Here is a 21,845-nt window from a genome sequence, read left to right as displayed (position 1 = left end):
TGTTTTTATTTCTCAAGACAGGGTTTCTCTGTGTAGCCCTGGTTGTCCTTAACTTGCTCTGTAGACCAGGCTGGCCTCAAACTCAGATCTACCTGAGTACTAGAATTAAAGGCATACTATGCACAAAAGAAATTTTCTTGACAGGATCAGCTACTGTTATACAAGTGCCTTTCCCTTCAATGTCTTGGATTTGCAAAACTTTAAAAGCTCTTTTTATTTCTAAGATGGACTTTAGATTTTTTTTTCCTCTTAAAAGCCAAATTTTATCTCCTTTCAATGCAGTGCCTTACTATTCTAATGTGGCAAAATATGAAATTACTTTTATGACTCGTATGGTTCCTTTACTTCAAGCCCCTCCATGTTTAGCAATCCCTGCCTTTCTCATGCACAATGCTCTGCCAGTCATTAGTTCCTTGCCAAGCCAAAGAAAGTATGTCATGACAGCTGTGTACCAGCCTTTTCTATCAATAGCCAACATGTTCTCTACCCTGCAATTTATCAATTCCCTCCACCTGCTAAAAAAAGTTCTGCCCACTACTAGTTCTACTACAGCACCTTTAGAATAATTGTGTCCACAGTGTGTCTCTACAGTGTATTTACAATGATGCTATCGTATAACACAGTAAAACAGACATACAGAGGAGCTATTTGGTCTTGATTTAAATCCTGATTTTCCCTTGATTATTAGCTGCATTGTCTTGAGCTTTTTGTAAAATCTTAGGTTTAAAATGATTGTCAAAACATAAGCTGCCTCACAGCATTCCTTTTGTAACTATTCTGCCAGGGGAGGAGATACTCCACAGAGATAAATGTATCTTTCCTTTTAACATACTGATGAAACAATACCCCCAAATTAAAATTTCCAGAAATTCCCTGCTGTAGTAAGGGAAAGACTGGAGCCTGGTGCCACAGGCACCACAGACTGCAGGAGGGGCTTCATCTTCCCAAAAAAGGATTTTCACACAGTTCTCGTAACTTACGGGAGGGACCACATTTAACTGGCAAGAAAGGCCAGAGCAAAAGTAATACTCAGTGATGGGCAAGACCACATCCTAGTCAGTACTACTTAAGTATGCAAAGGTCTTGTCTTCTATTTAAACCTAAACTTCAAGTCCTGTACCATTAAAACTGCCCTATAGGTCACTGAACCCCTTCTCTTCCTGTGTGGATACACTGAATAAACCTCTTTTCTACTTCTCACACTCTTACTTGTTCTTTTGACATAGTGAGGATGGGTGACCAAACGTAGCTTGTTGGGGCTGCAATTAGCCAGGCTTATACCCTAATCTCTGGGAACAGTATAAAAAACAACTGGCCTAGTGTAACACTAAACAGAGCCTGGACACAGGTCAGTTAATATTAGATATTTCACTCTATAAGAAGAAAAGTTTAATTGTCTATTAAAATTTTAAGAAATAAGCATTCTCAGAAAATTTTAGGGGAGAGAACATTTTTATAGGTAGGTAGGTCACTGCACTATAAGGCAGGAAAGCAAATTTCCCTTAGATTTTGTGAAAGATAGGGAATCAAGATGCTGATGGTGCCAGCTCCCAAGGTAGCAGGGCAGCACCTTCATGAAAGATGCTAGTTGCTAGGTAAAATGTGCTAAAGGCCTATTACTGGTAACTCCTACTAGCACAATCAGGTATATTCCATCTTTCTACAGTATATTCTGTGGGGAGACACACAAGAGGGTTCAAAGTGTTTTTAAGTCAGTAACTACCCTGCCCCATCTATGTCTGGACCCCTGCCCCTTCTCATGCACAATGTTCTGCCACTCATTAGTTCTATGCCTAGGCCAAAGGAAAATCTGTCCTAACAGCTGCGCACCAACCTTTTCTATCAATAGGTAACATGTTTTCTACAGCCAACCACAATTTTTTGTTTTATGTATTTTTAATAGCCATAAAACACATACATAGTACAATACATGCAATTTAACTATTAGAGTAGTTACTTTCTCTGACTGTGTTACTCATAACAATCTGTTATATTTAATTCTAGGTGACGATAAAACCAACCCCGTCCTTTTAAACACCAGACATATAAATTGCAGGTGAAAGGAGCATGCATTCTTCTTGAACTCAAGACTTTTTCATCTCCCTACCAACATGACCAAGGGATCGATTATTCTGCTTTTCTCCCAAATACCTTCACTGAGTAGTATCTTCCAGGTTAGGAATGCTCTCCTTACTGAGCTATTAACCATCCAGATGCTGCTCTGATACTTAGTGTCATACTCAGGAGGCAGTGGTTTCTGTACAACCTGGGGGGAAGAGTTTCAGAGCCAGCTGATCTGAACCGCAGTTGTGGTTACTGTCTATGTCTGGCCTTGCTCACTATCTCAGTCATCTTTCTAAACACCCGAACCAGCGTGTTCGCCACAAATCGGATACAATCTGCCTCTAACTAGTGGTACTGTTTTTCTAGTACTTGCCTATTTTAATAAAGGATGTCATTTCATGCAATCTATTCCCAATTTAATTTCTTGAGACTCAATGACACACATACACACATACACAGAAAAATGTCCTAGAAATACATTCTTTGGGCCAAGGAATTCTAGTGGAGAAACACAACAAAACTCAGGAATTGCTATAGACTCGTCTCTTTTAGTCAAAGCATATTTAGATCATTCCTAACTCTTTTTTAAAAAACTATGGTTGTCACTGTCTCAAGGAAAAGGGTCTATGATCAGTTTTATTCACTGGGAGAAAACACTGATGAATAATTGTACTGATAACAAAGTAAAATTAGATGTTAGTCTGGCATATACTTCACTTCCTGAAAACAAAAACAATATAAAAGCCCACTTTATATTGGGTGTTAAGTTTTCCTTTTTTTTTTTTTTTCTATGCAGATTGAAAGCGATTAGCTTACCAAAGAGCCTACCCAAGTATATTGGAGTGAAAGCAGTGTCCATACATACCTACCTTCTCTAGTTTCAGGATCTTTTAGAACAACTCAATCCTCTTTGAGTGTATTTTCAACCTGACCGGTAACAGAGCTACTTCACTAACTCTCTTCTGAGCTCTCTTCTAGTCCAGCAAGGGAGGTGATCTATAGATATGTTTACAAGTGTAATACAGTGAAAGAGGGAGATGAGCCTTCCTTTTAAACCAAGAAGCAGAAGTTTGCTACCAAGACCAATTTAACTGACTGCAAAAGCAGATGCAAGTTTATGTAACATTTCAAATTTATTCATGTTCCAAATTCTGACACTTGACAACAATTGTAAAATACTTTCTCATTAAATAAAAGGGGCAATGGAAAATTAAATAACTGAAAGTATCCAACACTGTTCATAAGGGGACCTGAATTTAATTAACTTACTGAAGTCTAAAAGGAATACCCTCATGTGTTGAGTAAATTCTCAGAATGCCAGCTGAGTGACTGTAAAAAACAGACACTGAAGAGAACAGGAATGGAAAGACGTTTATCTTACATCCAGATTCATTCCACTCTCAGCATCTCTCTCTTTTTTTTGGGGGGGGGTGTCTTGTTAGGAATCAAATCCAAGGTTTTTGTATTCCTAGACAAATGTGGAGCTTAGCTGCCACCAAGCTTTATTTCTGGCTTTTGGTTTTATGAGACAGGATCTTACTATGTAGTTTATATTGGCCTTGAACTCACAATCTTCCTGCCTCTACTTCCCATCTGGTGAAATTTTAGAAATTTGCCATCATCCTGATCCACTCTCAATTTGTCTATCCTAAAATAACACTACTAATGAATGAATAAGAGAACCCACTTTTTAATTTCCAACTTGGATGCTATAGAGCAAATCTTCAAATTTCACTGAATACGTTTAATCTTATATTTAACTCAGTATATAAATCGAATGTTCTGCAAAAGTACTGTCTAAGAATAATTATGGCATGTAAGCATTTATCTTTAATTATCAATTCATTTACACATTTATTCAACAAACATTTAATTGTAAGCGTAATGTTACATAGTATACTAAGCAATGAGATTCAGATTTTAAAAATGTGAATCTCAGATTTTTAAAAATTGGTTCTAAATGTGCTTTATGGCCTAGTGAGACAACAGAAGGCATATCATCACAACTGAAGAGGGCTTTAAAGCAAACCATACTGAAATTTTTGCTAAAAGGAGTCAGGAACAGTCCTAAAAGCAATTCCAAGGACAAGACTTATCTTAAAAATAAGTGTAGGACTAAAAAGGTACAAGCAAATAATATATATATTATACATGTAATATACATATATTAAAGCAGGTTTTAGAGAGTTTGCTGCTCCTATAGCTTAAAGCACAAAGGGCTAGAGAAACTGGAAAACCAGTATTCACTGTGACTGTAGTTTAAGAGAGCACTGGTAATGCTATACTGAAGTCAATGTGATGGACTCCTAATGAGCTTAGAATACAGAAGAAGAAAAAAGAAAACAGGCAACCGATTTTAATTCAGTTCAGTAAAGTTAGCATTATAGTGAAAAAATGCAGAGCCAAACGTGGTTGGTGAAGCATAACAAAAGCTTTTACATTACACAAGCAGGCTATCCTATAGACAACAGAGAGGAATGCTGAGAAATTCTGAAATGTATAGCCAGAATTATAGAAACAAATATGATAGACTCAAAGGTACAAACTCTAAGTTCTATCCCAAGCCGCCTTTACCCATCCTCCAGCCAAAACAAACATACAACTACGAAAGATTTTAGTCAATACCTACCAGTTTTTGCCCTAAGCTAGGTAAATGATCAGATGATTAGAAATCTTTTGATAAGAAGGAAAGAAAAAAAATAATGACATTTTCTAAAATTCCTTGTATTTACAGGGTTTGCAAGAAGTTGTATTTTAAATTTAACACTTTCTTTTAAAAATCTAAAAAAAACAAAAACAAAAAAAACCACCAACACCATGAACCTGAGATCTAGTACACCACACCTTAAATCTAACCGGCCTATAAGGTGAGCAAACTGGAATATCGAGTTGACAAAAATTAACATATATGCTTAAAATGACAGGTTATCTATACAAAACATTAAAATTTAAAATATAAGTGGATAAGGCACAATATAAAACTACACTTGCAATATCAAGTATAATACAGTACACATTACATGTTGACAAATTAAGAATAAAATGAATGACAAACTCAGAATAAATAAAAATCAATGTAAGAGTCACATTCATTGAATGGGGTTGATTCAAATGTGTTATACTAGTTTGGGTGTTTTATTTATTAACCTAAGAAAGGTTTTTATAATTAGTCTTGTTCATCTCTGTCACTGAAGCAAAAACAAAAACAACTGATTGTCTGGCTTGGAAAAATGTTTAAGTAAAATCTGTCTCTTCCTCACTGATATAAAAGTAAAGGCCAATTCAATAAACTGAAAGGATTCAAAGACAACAGAAAAAAAGTCACATCAATAACGTTTGCAAGTATATTCCCCCTGAATGCTTCAAAGAAAGAGCTGGGATATAGCTGAGTGGTACAGTACTTGCCTAGGTCTATCCCGTTTTGAGTACAACAACAACAAAAATGAGGTTTGTGGAAAGTGGTCCTTTCCTCATAGGGCTTAATTGTTAGTATCATTTAAAAACTGTGATGTCAACATGCACATAAAAGCCAAACACTCTGATATACAAGAGAAAATATCTGAACACATATCTGACAGTCTGAATGACAGACAAATGGTTACTACATGGAGTCAATCTTGTGGCTGTACATGGTGGCTTAAGTGGTAGCATTTAAAAGAAACTGTAAAATATGGGACATGTAGGTAATTTCCAGTGCTTCCTGGGACAGGGTGAGGGAAAAAGCAATAGGAAATGACCCATGTCACAAAGAATGTTATATATTCATATTATTGTACTCTATCAGGTCTAAGCTACCACTGATTAGAATAAACAGCATTAATTATATGGACCCATTACGACTGAGTCTTACTGTTAAAATGTTTAACAGTTATACTTTAAGTGTAAGATAAATAAGCCAAGCATGCAGAGGGACAGTTAAAAAAATTATTTCTCAATTTACTAAGGCCGGGGCAAGAGAGAACTGAACTTTGTATCAGTCTGTAGCCTGAGGTAAAATAAAGCGAACAGTATAGACCAAAAGCCAGAGACTGAAACAAAACAAGCAACTGTTTTCATGTGGCCTTACATTGGCAGTACCCCACTGTCTCCTAGAAGTCCATAAAGATTCTCCTTAGAGGGGCAAAGCTTCAATCAGGGACAACAGGAATTGAAAATGAAAATGCATTTCAAAGATAAAAAACCAAAGATGGACATCTTAGGATCGATGAAAAATAATCAGTCTTAAGTAAGGTGATGTTCCAAAATTACATAGGGGACTTTATTAAAATTTGCATCATTGGCAGGATGTAGCCCAGGGGCAGAGTACCTACCTGCCAGGCATTAACAAAAGCCCAGACCTAAATCCATAGTGCTGTCAAAACATGCAATTCCAAGTCTGCATAGCCACGGATAGTCAGAGAGGGAAGTGCTTCAACAGGAATTCCCAAAGTACAGCCCTGAATCTCTATGTGTAAAGCATGTGACAATTCTGATAAGATGTGAAGGATTGCCTTCTGTATGCAGAACATTAACAATAAGGAAAGCAGGACTTTAATCAAGGACACGACTGCATCAGACTAAGACGTTTGGAAGACTACTCTGGTGCAAGGCAGACTTTGTAGCAGAGAAGACAGAACAGCGTGAAGACAGAAAACAGGGTGGTAAATGTTAGAATTAGGAGATCATCAAAATAATGTTAAGATTAGAGATGGTGACCATATGTGTACTAACAATGGGAGGAAAACAAGAGTAGTAAAAAAGAAAAAATACAATTAGAATTTTATAAAACTTAAATGAAAGATATTAAATTTTTTCTAAAGATTATAGACACTGGCCTTTTAAAAATAAATCTTATTTGAGTATGGTAAGCCATCATCTTTTTAACTACACAATAAATCATATTCTATAAAATTTTATACTGTAAAACATTATAGGGTCCAAACACAAAGTGATCTCCAAGCTCAAATAAGAATATAAACAGATTTATATATCTAATATTTATATTCTATTTATCAAAGAATATGAACTGAAAGTTTAAAGTCTCAGACAATATAAAATATTCTTAGTGGCAGATAATTTAAAATTACAAACAGAAAACAATCAATTAGTAAACTTACGCTGAATGTGAATGAACTGTTTGGGCTGTTTAAATTCCCCTTTGTACAAGCGATTGTAATAGTTGACGTTGCTCTCTGCCTCGGGAACTGGAATGACCATGCTCTCTTTTTTTTCTCTAAATACTTGTTGTGCTGAAATAGCTCGCTGTAAATGATGTTCCTGGAAAAGATAAAGCAGGCAACATTAAATAACAATACATACAACTTGATAAAGATATATTTAAAAAATTGCGTTGGTAATATTAGCTCAATTCTAAGAGTTACTTATTAATTAATAACTGCAAAAAGTCAATTATGAATAGTTCTCCTTTTCTAAGTCATAGGGTTGTTTTTTTTTTTTACTGCATAACCAAGAAAGCATTACCATCATTCTCCCTCAATACCTGTGGCTTACTGTCAGTATCACAACTTTATAACAATTTTAATAAGTAGAATTCTTAAAAGACCATATGTTCAGTATTTCAATATTTCTGTTGTAAGTCTATACCTTGTTTGCTAAATAAATTGAGGTATTTGTCAACATTACCAGATTAAGAAAAAATACTCAAGTCATAGGAAATAAGTTTGTATAATAAATTTTAAATATCTTCTATACTTGAAACTTAAATAGTACATTATGAATAATTGAAATAAAGATAAAACTATGTCCAACATATCATAGAACTATGGCAGGAAATAGTTAACAAATATTAAACAAAAAAATTCCTATAAAACACATGCGGGTTTAGTCACTTCTTACTAATAACCTCTAAAATGTCCTATTTCCCTTAGAATAAATATCTTATTCCCCTTAGGGGTGCTTTACCTTTTGGACGGTTAAGTCAGATCATAATATTCCCACAAAGATCACCATTGTATCAGTATAAAGGTTAAAATTCCTCAATGATGTTTAAGGCTCTGTATCAAACATCTCAACCTCTCACCTTCTGCTCTAGCCACGTTTCTTCCTGTTTTTCACGTAGTATCCACATAGCCTACTTTTGAAATTCTTTAATTTCATCTATCAGAGAGGCCTTCCTAAAATTTTCTCTTCTAGAACAGACCTTGCCCATCATTCCTTAAAAGACTTTTCCTCCATAATATTTAGTTACATATGGAACACTAAAAATCTCATTTGTCCATCAACCTGTTAAGCATAAGTATGCACTTAGGGAGCAGCTATTTCTGCTCCTTTTCTACATTTTTATACCTCCCAACTGCACAGAACAGTAACAACATATTAAAAGCTGGTAGACATATATTTAGCAAATTAAACCTACTAGATTACTAGTATTTTAGAGAGTGCAAAATACACTGTACACATAGAAACTGAGGTATAAATATGCTTAATAACTTGTCAAGTTCTCTTAATTCTAAGTGATAAAGAAAATATGAACATGGCCACATTATGTGCAAAGCTAAATTCTTAATTATATCATTTTATACAATTTTAATTTTTGAAGTCCTACAACACCTACGGAATCAGACAGTAACTTCATGCTTTTGGTGTAGGAGTGTCCCAACCACAGCCACACTCACAATTACAGCCCCACAATGGGCAAGATACCTATGAATATGACACAACATAAAATCATAACCTTACTTAAAACATTGAGATTTTTTGATAATTTTTAATAATTCAATTCAGTGGTTTTCAACCATTAACTTTGTAAACACCATCATAGTGCCATGCAAAATAAATGTGTGTAAGTTCTATTTGTAATGTATACATGGCTTTGGTTTGCATGTCCTGTGCACTTTTTTAGTGTCAGATTCTAAGCACAATCCAATTCACACCATCAAACATGGTGGCTTGGTAAGTGAAAAGCAGCAATTATCAATAATATGTTAGCCTACCACTGCAAGCAATAGGTGTTTAATGTTACTCAAAAGGCAAACAAGTGCTTATATTTGATTATTAAGGTGCCTATACACCTAGGCCATGCCTCAAGCATCACCTGCTGCAGTTTTTAAGTTGGCAACCTATTTGAGCTGCATTGGCATCTGAGGTGTAAAGGTCTCAAATCTTATTTTTGCTTTTCTGTCAATTAATCTTCATAATAAAAGTCAATATAGTCCCTTAGCTTCCTTTTTTTTTCAATTAAAAAAGAAACATATGAAAAGGATTACTCATCAGAAAGTGTCAAATGACTAAAATGTCAAGGGACATAGAAAGGCACTGCACTTTAGGAAATGTATATAACTTTAAAAAAAAAACTATGATGTGAAGAGACATTGCATGCAAAAGCATGTTGCCAAATTTAGTGAGTATCAAAGATTGTATCATAAGGACAAAATGGCAGAACTAAAAAGTTGTAACTCAGATCTTATTATAAAAGCAAATTATATGGTAACATACTTAAAAGAAAAAAAGAATCAAAGCCATTTACTCTGAGGGTGGACTTACCAAACCATGTTTGAAGAGTGTGGCTGACATAATATGCCCTAAAAAAAATATGGAGGTATTTCTAAAGAAAGTCTATCTATCTCTCCAGCCTAATGACAGAAATAACTGAAAATGTAGAGCTGCTAATCTTAGGTTTAATAGTTTCATGATGACAACACTGATGGTACAAATATGGCTTGGGCTACCATTTTTATGAGAGGTACAGATGACGAACATAATGACACAACTAAATCAAGAGATTAATACAAACCAGTAAAGTATGCTAAAGGAATTTTCTTTGTTCATTGTCAAAACCATAGTATGGTTAGTGATGGTGCCCTGATCATGGGAGTCAACGAGAGGGACCTAAAAATTTAATAGACCACAATGCAACTGCCATCCCAACTCATGCTTAAGAAAATGTATGTGGGACTGTTAAGACACCTTACTGCTTTTGCAGAACAGCATGGCTCAGTTCCCAGCACCCACATGTTGCTCAGAACTGTATGTAACCCCTGGAACTGAAATTACAGAAGACTATGAGACACCATGTGGGTGCTGGGCATCAAATCCCAGTCCTCCGCAATAACAAGTGTTCTTAATCACTGAGCCATTTCTCCAGGCCACATTGAGTCATTTTTTTCTTAATACAATACAAATAGCATTCAGGAACTAAGAAGCAAAGCTTTGGATAAGTTCAGTTCTAATACCAAAGGCTATATTTTGCCATAACCTTGCTGGTCACAGAAAACAGGACACAACAGGCAACAAATTAAATGACAAGAAATTGGACAGTCAGCTAACAGGAACAAATCTCTTTTCTTTTTCTCCCTTTTGTTATTTTTTCCAGTTTTTTTTTCTATTGAAAAAAATTTATATAATATATTATGATCAGTTTTCCCTCTTGCAACTCCTCCCAAATTCTCCCCATCTAGCTCACTCCACCCCCTTTTTTCTCTTTCTTTAGAAAACAGGCAAACAGAATTAGAAAGAAAAAACACAAGAAACAAGCACACAACTCATAGAAACACAAAAATATCTTTAAGTTTGTCTTGTGTTGGCTATCTACTCTTACGTGTGGGGTCTACTCATAAATGTGATTAATATACCCAGAGAGATTCCATTGGAGAAAACTAAATTTTCCTTTGCAAGTGGGTATCAACTACAGGCAACTCATTGGTTAGGGCTGGGAGCCCATGTCCACTTCCCTCTCTCGGAGCGGGACCCTGGTCTGTCTTGACCCTAAGCATGCTGTCACAGTCTGAGTGAGTACATATGTGCATCAGTCCTACTATGTCTGGAAGAATTTCCTCTGTGTCACACACACTCTCTGGCTCTTCACATAGATCCCTGAGGGAAGGGGTCTGATGAAGACCTCCCATTTAGGACTGAGTGTTCCAAAATCTTTCACTCTGCACATTGTCCAGTTGGGGGTCTCTGTGTTAGTTCAGGAACAGGTTGTTTTTTGAAAGAAACTGATTGCTAAAGCTTACTCAAGAAGAAACAGATAACCTGAATAACCTTGCAGCATTGGCATGTTTAAAATATACTTTAAAACCCCTCAAAAAAAAAAAAAAATCACAGAAAAAGGCTTTACTGGAGGATGTCTTCAAATAAATAGCTGGAGTGGAAACAACAGCCAACTCCATCCAAATTTTCTAAAATTTGGATAGAAGAGAAGGGACTGTCTCCAATTCATTCTCTGGATCAGTATTTCTCTGACACTAAAGTCAGAAAAGAACTTCAAGGGGGGGGGGGGGGGAAGGTAAATTATACCAAATATCCCCTGTAAACATATATGTAATCACTCAAAACAAAAATTGAGCATATAGAATACCACAGTATACTGAAATACTATTACACAAAAGAAAGTGGATTTGTAAACTGATCTCTTCTAGTTCCATCCATTTGCCTGCAAATTTCATGATTTCCTTGTTTTTAATAGCTGAGTAGTATTCCATTGTATAAATGTACCACAATTTCTGTATCTATTCTTCCACTGAGGGACATCTGGGTTGTTTCCAGATTCTGGCTATTATAAATAAAGCTGCTATGAACACAGCTGAGCAAAATGTCCTTTTTGAATGGTGGGGCATCTTTTGGGTATATGCCCCGGGGTGGTTTAGCTGGATCTTGAGGTAGTCCTAGTCTCAATTTTCTGAAAAAGCACCAGACTGATTTCCAAAGTGGTTGTACAAGTTTGCACTCCCACCAGCAATGGAGGGTTCCCCTTTTTCTACATCCTCTCCAGCATGTGTTTTATTTTAGCCATCCTGATAGGTGTCAGACAGAATCTCAGAGTTGTATTGATCTGCATGTCCCTGATGACTAAGGATGTTGAGCATTTCTTTAAGTGTTTCTCTTCCATTCTATATTCCTCTATTGAGAATTCTGTTTAGTTCTGTACCCTATTTTTTATTTGGATTATTTGGTTGGTTGATATCTAATTTCTTGAGTTCTTTATATATTCTGGATGTTGGCCCTCTATCAGATGTAGAGTTAGTGAAGATCTTTTCCCAGTGTGTAGGCTGTCATTTTGTTCTGCTGACGATGTCCTTTGCTTTACAGAAGCTTTTCAGATTCATGAGGTCCCGTTTATTAATTGTAAATCTTAGAGCCTGACCTGTTGGTGTTCTGTTCAGAAAACTGTCTCCTGTGACAATGAGTTCGAGGCTGTTCCCCATTTTTCTTCTAACAGATTTAGTGTGTCCGGTTTTATATTGAGATCTTTAATTTTGTGCAGGGTGATAGATACAGGTCTATTTGCACTTTTCTACATATGAACCAGCACCATTTATTGAAGATGCTGTCTTTTTGTATGGTTTTGGCATCTTTGTTAAAAATCAGGTGTTCATAGGTGTGTGGGTTTCTTTCTGGGTCTTCTATTCAATTCCATTGATCCACCAGACTGTTTCTATTCTAGTATCATGCTGTTTTTTTTATTGTTACTCTATAGTACAGCTTGAGATCAGGGATGGAGATACCTCCAGAAGATCTTTTATTGTAAAGGACTGTTTTAGCTATTCTGGGTTTCTTGTTATTCCATATGAAGTTGAGAATTTTTCTTTCAAGATCTGTAAAAGATTGTGTTGGTAATTTGATGGGAATTGCATTGAATCTGTAGATTGCTTTTGGTAAAATGGCCATTTTTACTATGTTAACCCTACCGAGCCATGAGCATGGGAGATCTTTCAATTTCTTTCTTCAGAGACTTAAAATTTTTTCATACAAGTCTTTGATTTGCTTGGTTAGAGTTACACCAAGATACTTTTGTCTTTTGTAGCTACTGTGAAGGATGTTGTTTCCCTAATTTCTTTCTCAGCCCATTTGTCTTTTATATATAGGAGGGTGACTGATCATCCTGAGATAACCCAGAAACAGAAAGACAAGCATGGCATATACTCACTTATAAGTGGTTATTAGCCGTATAATATAGGATTGCCATCTACAGACCTAAAGAAGGACCCTAGGGAGGATGCTTAAATCTCATTCAGAGTGGCAAACGGGATAGACAGCAGAAGCGGTGGAAGAGAGGAAATCGGATGGGAGCCTACAGTAGAGGGTCCTCTGAAATGATTCACCCAACAGGGGATTGAAGCAGATGCTGAGACTCAGGGCCAAACTTTGGGCAGAGCACAGGGAGTCTTATGTAGGAAGAGAAGGGGGAATAGGAGGACATGGAAGGGACAGGCGCCCCAAAAGGAGACGATCAAAACTAAAAGATCTGAGCCCAGGGGGTCCTACAGAGACTGATGCACCAATGGAGGACCATGCATGGAAAGGACCTAGACCTCCGGCTCAGATACGGCCAACTGGCAGCTCAGTCTCCATGTGGATCTCTGAGTGAGGGGAGCAGGGGCTGCCTCTACCATAAACTCAGCTGACTGCTCTTTGATCACTTGCTCCTGATGATGCAGCTGTGCCAGGTCATGAGGTAGAGAATCCAGGCAGTCCTGATGAGACTTAACAAGCTAAAGGCAGATGGTAATAGTGGAGAACTCCCTCTTTCAGTGGTCCAGGGGTAGGAGATGGGGGTGGGGGAGAAGGAGGGAGGATGGGACTTGGGGAGTGTATGGAGGGGGCTTCAATTGGATATATAATGAATAAAATAAAAATTAAAAGTTAAAATTAATTAAAAATTAAAATTAAAAATAAAAAAAACTTTTGAGAAAATACAGGGAAAGTTTTTCAGTGTAGTAAAGCGTATCTACAAAGATCCACAATATGACACTTAAATACCCAGTGCTTTTCTCTTAAGGTGAGGAAAAAGATAGCAATCTACCTACTGGAAGGTTCATGACATAGTCATCAAACAGAAGGGTGGGAAGGAATAGAAGCAGGGGGTGGAGGCCGCTCAGGAGAAAATAAACTAATCTGAAGTGATCTCTGAGAAGATAACAATTCATTCTCCAGTGGTTTGACACTCACCAGACAACTTGCCACACACTTAGAGCTGTCTGATACATTTTCTATGCAGCTCTGAGGTTTTAGGATTGTCAAGTTCTGGCCTACAAAGTCTTCATTCCAATACCAACATCAGTGGGCTTCTCAGCTCTGTATTTCAACCAAATTCTAATTCTAGTATCTAAAACCTCAGACTCTTCTTTTTCTTTCTTTTTTTCTTTTCTATTTTTTTGTTGATGGTTGTTTATTTGGAGACAGGTTCTCACTATGTAGCTTTGGCTTGCCTCAAAGTCAGAGAGATCTACCTGCCTCTGCCTCCCAAGTTCTGGGATTAAGGGCATAAACCACTACAGCCAGCTTGAATCTTCCTATTCACCTAGCACTATTTCAACAGTATAATCTTGAATTCTAATCACATATATTATTATTTCCTATCTAAGAATCTGTAACAAGGCTGTAGCCCTGTGGTAAAGCACCAGTCTAGCATAGTTTAATCTCCAAAATCTTTGTGCATGCAGGGTGTGTGTGTGTGTGTCATATTCAAATGTCATAACCAACACATTACATTATACAACTGTAAACTTGAGTCTTCTATTTACAAATGATATTCAAAGAACTCAGACTTACTAAGAGTGATTTCCAGTTCTGACTAAGCACATCCTAGATAATCAGCACTTTGAAATGAAGAAAGTCCAATCACAGCTATCAAACATTCATGAACATCAGGATGATCTGACAAGTCTTGTTGTACCATTCTAGTATTCTGATTCAGTACATAGGGGATAGAGTTACACAGGCATATTCCTAACAAGTTCCCACAAGACAATGACGTTGGAGTTGAAGACTACACTCTGAACCACCTGTTTAAGAACCACTCGCTCAAGGCAGTACAGCTCATAGACTGTGGTCCCCTACAATCACAAAACTTCAGAGTAAACATTTGAAAACTTTCAAAGCAATCTGGCAGCAATCTGGTGCAACCAATGCTTTAAAATATGTGGTCTTGGGGCTGGAGAGATGGCTCAGAGGTTAAGAGCACTAGCTGTGCTTCCAAAGGTCCTGAGTTCAATTCCCAGCACCCACATGGTGGCCCATGACCATCTATAATGAGATCTGGTATCCAGGCAGAACAGTGTATACATAATAAATAAATCTTTAAAAAAAAATATGTGGTCTTGTATTTTCTACCTCTCTTCCTTTTCTAGTAACATAATATTTTTACTGTACTTGACAAAGGTATAGCTATGCAGTCAAAGAAATAAAATTATTAAGACTAACGTCTATTAAGAAACGTTCTTTTTTAAAAAAAAAAAGATTTATTTATTATTTATACAGTATTCTGCCTGCATGTTTGCCTGCAGGGCAGAAGAGGGCACCAGATCCCATTACAGATGGTTGTGAGCCACCACGTGGTTGACTGGAATAGAACTCCAGCCCAGGAAACGTTCTTCAGTAGTGGCACACACCTTTAATGCCAGCACTCTGCAGGCACGGGCAGGCAGGAGGATCTCTGTGAAGTCAGCCTGGTCTACAGAGCGAGTTCCCAGACAAGCAAGGCTACACAAAAAAATCCTGTCTTGAAAAACCAAAATAAGCAAGTAAACAATGTTCTTCAACAGGAAAACACATCTGAAGAATATCTACCTCTCTAGTATTTTTAAATATACACTGCCCTTGAAGGTAACATCATACATATTTTGCTACCGTAAGAACAAACAGGTGCTTAGTGGTGTGGTGCATTCCTTTAATCCCAGAGGCAGAGGCAAGAGGATCTCTTGAGTTTATGGGCAGCCTGATCTACAAAGTGAGTTCCAGGCAGGTAGGACTACACAGAGAAACCCTATCTCAAAAAAAAGTTTTAGTTTGAGATAAAGTCACATTATTAAACTTTCTGTTCTTTCTGTTAATGAATATTTAAGGATGTTTAGGGTGTTTTTTATCAACCAATAAAATGTCCATTTGCAACAAATTCCCTTTAGACTGAAAACCAAGGTACAGATTTTTTTTTTTTCTGTCCTGAAAAACAGCTGAGGTGGATTTTAAATGACTCAGAACTGAATCATCCACAGCTTCTCTTTTTATTATAATTACCTGGGAAGTACATGAAGGCAAGGTGGGAGTAAGGGACTTTAGTTCAGTGTTTTACATTAAAAGCACAGATGGAAAAATTGAAGCAATCTCAACTGCGTGGAAAATGTCATAAACTTTATCTTTCTGAACTATCTGACTTACAGATCAACGTTTGAAATACCCATTATAAGTTACTTTAACATTAACTTGCTCTACTTGATAAAGTAACAAATATCTGTCTTTTGTTGTTCCTGTATCCAACTGCTGGGTTTCTGAAACCTTGTTTTAAATCATGTATTGGCTAATGCTAGTTAAGAACATCATCTTCAACACCAACTTTACTTTAGAAAGGTGACAAAACCATTCATGACATTTAGTCTAATCATTTACTCTACAGAGAAATGAGCAGAAGATTCAAAGCAGTAAGCAAGTAAGTAGCTGACATTTGGTTGTAAAAAAAAAAAGACTTGGTTATTTTTTGACTTATACTTATTTCTGAAATTATCTTTCATTTCTTTAATACTAAGAGTAGATCACCCCATACAGTATTTCAAAATCTACATTTTAAAACAACCAAGAATTATGGTCTGGGGAGATGGCTCACTGGGCAAGTGCTGAACAAGCATGAGGTCATGAATTTGGACCCTAAGCATTTAACATAAATCAGCTATCTGAGAGGGTAGAGGAGGATGGAGACAGAAGGATCATCTCTATTAGCTTGCTGGCCAAACCAACATAACCAAAATATAGGGAGTTCCATGTCCAGTGAGACATCGTGAGGGGATAAGGTGCAAAGCAGTAGCACAGGAAACCTGACATTCTTCTCTGGCTTCCACACAGGGGCAGGCACACTTACATATTCCAAACACACACACCTAAGATCTGTATTACTGTGTGGTGTAATACAGGCTCAAATGAGGTGAGTTTTGAGGTTTCAAAAGACCACAACAAGCCCAGTCAGCAGTCAGTGTCTCTCTCTCTCTCTCTCTCTCTCTCTCTCTCTCTCTCTCTCTCTCTCTCTCTCTCCCTCTGCACCTTGGGATCAGCTACTGCTCCAGTACCATGCCTGCTTGCCTGCCTGTCACCATGCTTCCCACCATGATGGAAATAGAATAACCCTCTGAAACTGGAAACAAGCCTCCAATTAAACTTATCACTGTTATTAAGCTGCCTTGGTCATGGTGTCTCTCACAGCAATAGAACAGTAACTAAGACACACTCACTGTGCAAAAAGATGAAGAACATAGGGCATAGCCTGCAGACTGCTAGACTCACCAGGTGGTTTTGAATGCAAATGGCCCCTTTGGCTTATATGTATCAATACTTCCTCCTCCGTTGATTAAACTGTTTGGTAAAGCTTAGATTGGTTTCTGGGCATGCCATCCCCCACTCCAAAAACCAGCCTCCCAGCTGATGTGAGATCCCGTCAGGTTGACAATTAACCTTAACCACATTTTTCATTGTAAGTATTATGTCATATTTTTAAAATAAAAACAACTACTCCCCAAACCAACATGTGTCAAAGCCCTCATGTGTTCTATAGCAGAAACAAACACTAATTTAGTTTTTCTTTTAATACTTTATTTTTATTTTATATGTACAGGTGTTTTACCTGCATGTATGTCTATGTGAGAGTATTGGGTCCCCTGGAACTGGAATTAGACAGTTGTGAATCACCACAGGGGTGCTGTGAATTGAGCTCAGGTCCTCTGGAAGAGCAGCCAGTGTTCTTAACCACTGAGCCATGTCTCCAGCCCCACAAACAAACGAAGAAAAACCAAACAAACAAGTTCTACACCTCCCACCAAAGATTCTCAAACTCTACAGGAAAAAAAAAAAAAATGAAACAACCTATGGAATCTTTAATAATAATAATAATAATAATAACTTACAATAAAAAGTGCACATTTTGATTCTCTACCCTTTGGGTGGAACCTGATATTTAACATTTTAAGCATTCTCCAAGGTAAGACCAAATCACCATCCCTAATTTTTGCATAACAAGGCTTTCAATGATATAAACATCTAAAAAGACATCATTATGGGAGAATGTCTATGGAAAACAGTTTGACAGTGTGGTTCAAATTTATATAAAACTACCATTACCTGATGCCATTTCACTTCAGGCAAGTTACCAAAAGTCGTATCTCATAGCACCTTATTTGTTATCAGCCAAATGTCACCCAATACATAAATGGCTACTATACAACAGCTATAAAAAGGAATACTATTCAGTAGTAAAAAACAAAGCTTCCAAGAGGGAGATAGAAAGACCTGGAGGGGACAGGAACTCCACAAGGAGAACAACAGAGTCAAAAAAAGAAATGGTCCCAGGAGGGCCTGCAGAGACGGATACTCCAACCAAGGGCCATGCATGGAGAGGACCTAGACCCCCTGCTCAGAGGAAGCCCATAGGCTGCTCAGTTTCCAAGTGAGTTCCCAAGTAAGGGGTATAGGGGCTGTTTGTGACATGAACTCAGTGGCCAGCTCTTTGATCACCAACCTCTTGGGGGTGCATCCTTGCCAGGCCACAAAGGAAGATAATGTAGCCAGCCTTGATGAGGCCTGATAGCCAGGGTCAGATAGAAGGGGGGGAGGTCCTCCTCTATCAGGACCAGGGAAAGGACATAGGGGGAAGAGAGGGAGGATGGGTGAGTCTGGGAAGAGACCAGGGAGGAGGCTACAGTGGGCATACAAAGCGAATAAAGTGTAATAAATAAATAAATAAATAATTTTTTTGTAAAGCGAAGCTTCCTTTCAGAAGTGAGAAATCTTTTTTAAAACATATCTATGTATCACTGGCAGATATGTAACCAACTTCAAATTTGTAGTGATCTTCCTGCCTCTGTCTCCTGAGCATTGGTATTACAGGTTTGAATGGCCACACCCAGCAAGGGATGAACTGCTGTAAATGTTACAATATGTATGGAGCTTAAAAATAATTAAATGCTGAGTAACAGTAAGCTACAGAGGATTAAAAGGATATGATGTTCTAGTTACATAAAACTGTAGGTCATTAATCTCCAACAACAGAAAGACTATTGTTTCTTTTATTCTATGGCAATGTTTTTGCGGCTGTACACAAAACACCAACACCATTCGTTTACATAACATAATATGCATACTGTATCAAGTATACATAAGTGAATTTATCATGCAAATACTAAATTCTGATGTAAACAGGCCATTATATACAACATAGGTATATGTGGTTAAATTCTTTGAAAATTCCACATAATACTTAAAAATATTCCTCAACTAAGAACATAAAAACCTTGTCTTTTAAGGGGTTGAGAGTGGTAGGTAGGTGACTCCAAAGGTCATTTAGAACTTTAATTCTAAGTTACCACTAAACACATGTATTATAGAGCAAAACAGACAGTGTTGATCTAGGTGTCTGATGTTACTTACCAGAAGAGAAACTACAATCTGGACAGTCAAACTGTAATTAATATCTATAGCTATGAATTTTGTATTATAAAATGTAAAATTGCAGTAGATATATTTGCAGATGTCTGTCCCATTCTCTAAATCCCTGTTCTCTCTCACAGATTCTGTCTGCCAACCAAGCTGATTAATCAATCACGTTACCCTACCCCAAATCACAGTAAACTGACCCAGACTACATAATGTGACCTGAACTAGCTATTCATATTCCATCTCTCAGTACTTTAGAGGAATGAATTACAGAAGCTTTGGGGTGACCACATTTGATCAAGAAGATGTCAAACCTCTGTTAAAAACCCTATGTAGGGAAGCAAAAAATAAACTGCAGATATTTTTGAAAATAGTAAATATTTCCTTGCCAGGGAGAGTTTGTTCTAAGAAAGTTAGGATAATCCAATATCAGAACATTCATTATTAATGAAGTGAAAAGAAAAAATCACATGGCAAATCTCCAGAAGACGAAAGCATTGAAAAAGTCAACAATCAGGGGCTGGAGAGATGGCTCAGATGTTAAGAGCACTAGCTGCTCTTCTAAAGGTCCTGAGTTTAATTCCCAGCAACTACATGGTGGCTCACAACCATCTATAATGAGATCTGGTTCTCTCTTCTGTATGCAGGTGTACATGCAGACAGAACACTGTATACATGATAAATAAATAAATCTTAAAAAAGTCAACAATCATTTATGATAGACTTATCAAAGACTTTACATAAATGTATACATTTTGTGCACTGCATAACATGTACAACATATAGTATTTCCTGTTATTAATATGTAAAGTAGTTGTTTTCTCTTCCACATCTATAAAAGAACACAGAATAATCTGTATCTTATTTGGAGAAACACTATCAATGATGTGCTATCTCATGCTATTACAACATAACATCGTTATCCACAAAGTTCACACTCAAGAACTACACAACAGGGGCTAGAGAGACAGTGGCTCAGCTCTTAAGTACTCCCCGTGTTTCCAGAGAACTAGGATTCCATTCCCAGCACACACATCAGGTGGCTCACCAACCTATATAACTCTACCTCCAAGGAACCTCTTCTGGCTTCCACAGGCAACAAACACATGTGGCATATACTCAGACACACATACAAAATAAATCAGTTAATTAAAAGAAAATACAAACCACATAATAGAATTACAAAATAAAAGTCTCAATTTAAAAAATAAATGTTTTTTTTTTTTTTTTTTTTTATTTGGGGATCCAGTCAAAGCTACCATTGGCTGTATGCCCAGCCCATGGGTTGTACATGCTCGCTTGGAGACATTCACATTAATGTCATAAATAAAGACACTCATTATTCTCCATAATTTTTCAACAGGTAATTAGAAATATTTACCAACAGAATGAAAAAGGGGAAAAAAAATAATTTGAGGCCTAGTGTTTGAGACGCACAGGTAAACTTTCTCTATTAGCAGATTCAACAACCCAAGGGAATCAATGCACCTAGCACAATTACATAATTTAGTAACGCTTAGAATATGAAGTTAGCAATAGAAATCAATAGCTTGGGCTAAAGAGATGGAACCATGGTTAAGAGCACTTGTACTCACTGCAGAGAACCTGGGGTTGGTTCTGAGCACCTGTAATATGTAAAGTAATTGTTTTCTCTTCCACATCTATAAAAGAACACAGAATAATCTCTATTTATTTAGTAGAGAAACACTATCAGTGATGTACAACCTCACGCTATTACAGCACAACGTTGTAATCCACAAAGTTCACACTCAAGAACTACACAACAGGGGCTCAAATTTGTCTTTAACTGTCATTGCAGGGAATGCCCTTTTCTGGCTTTCTTTTTTTTTTTTTACATTTTTTTTATTTTCCTGTTTTATTTTGTAGTCTCTATTTTATGTAACAAGCCATTTTAAATTTCAGTTCTGTTCCTAATGATACAGCTTTAAATATATGGTTTATCTGGCTTTACCTTCAAAATTAGCATTTAGTCTTTTCTGGCTTTCAAGGGCACCAGGCATGCACAGGGTGCACATACATACACACAGGCACTCACATACACAAATAAAATAAAAATAATTTATATTTTAAAAAGAAATCAGTTTTCATAAACACAATGACAATAGAAGAAAATAATGAAGTGGCATTTACCGGGAAAACCACACAAAACTTCTACAAATAGGCTCAACAAAAACATATAAAATCAATAAGAAAAACATTCCTCAAAGATAAACAGAATTCAGCAAATGAGCGAATCCATAAAGTCGATTTACCAATGTATGGTGAGTCTGGACAAAAATACCTACAACTATTTTCTGGATTTTGGAAAAATAATTATAAAGTTCACAATGAAAAATATGCAATGGGCGCTAGAGAGATGGCTCAGTGGTTAGGAGCACTATCTGCTCTTCAAGAGGTCCTGAGTTCAA

At 36.9% G+C, this 21,845-nt stretch overlaps 1 protein-coding gene across 3 annotated transcripts in view; it reads right to left on the bottom strand.

The window, feature by feature from the left end:
- Epc2 (enhancer of polycomb homolog 2) overlaps window positions 1-21,845 on the bottom strand; it is a 90,219-nt gene that overhangs the window by 55,040 nt on the left and 13,334 nt on the right. For all 3 annotated transcript variants that reach the window (XM_060390133.1, XM_021654037.2, XM_021654038.2), the window contains exon 2: window positions 7,161-7,320. In XM_060390133.1, coding sequence (XP_060246116.1) covers window positions 7,161-7,320 — 160 coding nt within the window. The remainder of the gene's footprint in view (window positions 1-7,160; window positions 7,321-21,845) is intronic.

The sequence above is a fragment of the Meriones unguiculatus genome, chromosome 8, assembly GCF_030254825.1.
Source record: "Meriones unguiculatus strain TT.TT164.6M chromosome 8, Bangor_MerUng_6.1, whole genome shotgun sequence".
NCBI lineage: Eukaryota > Metazoa > Chordata > Mammalia > Rodentia > Muridae > Meriones > Meriones unguiculatus.
The sequence above is the reverse complement of the archived record's forward strand: the minus strand, read 5'-3'. Positions and strand labels throughout refer to the sequence as shown.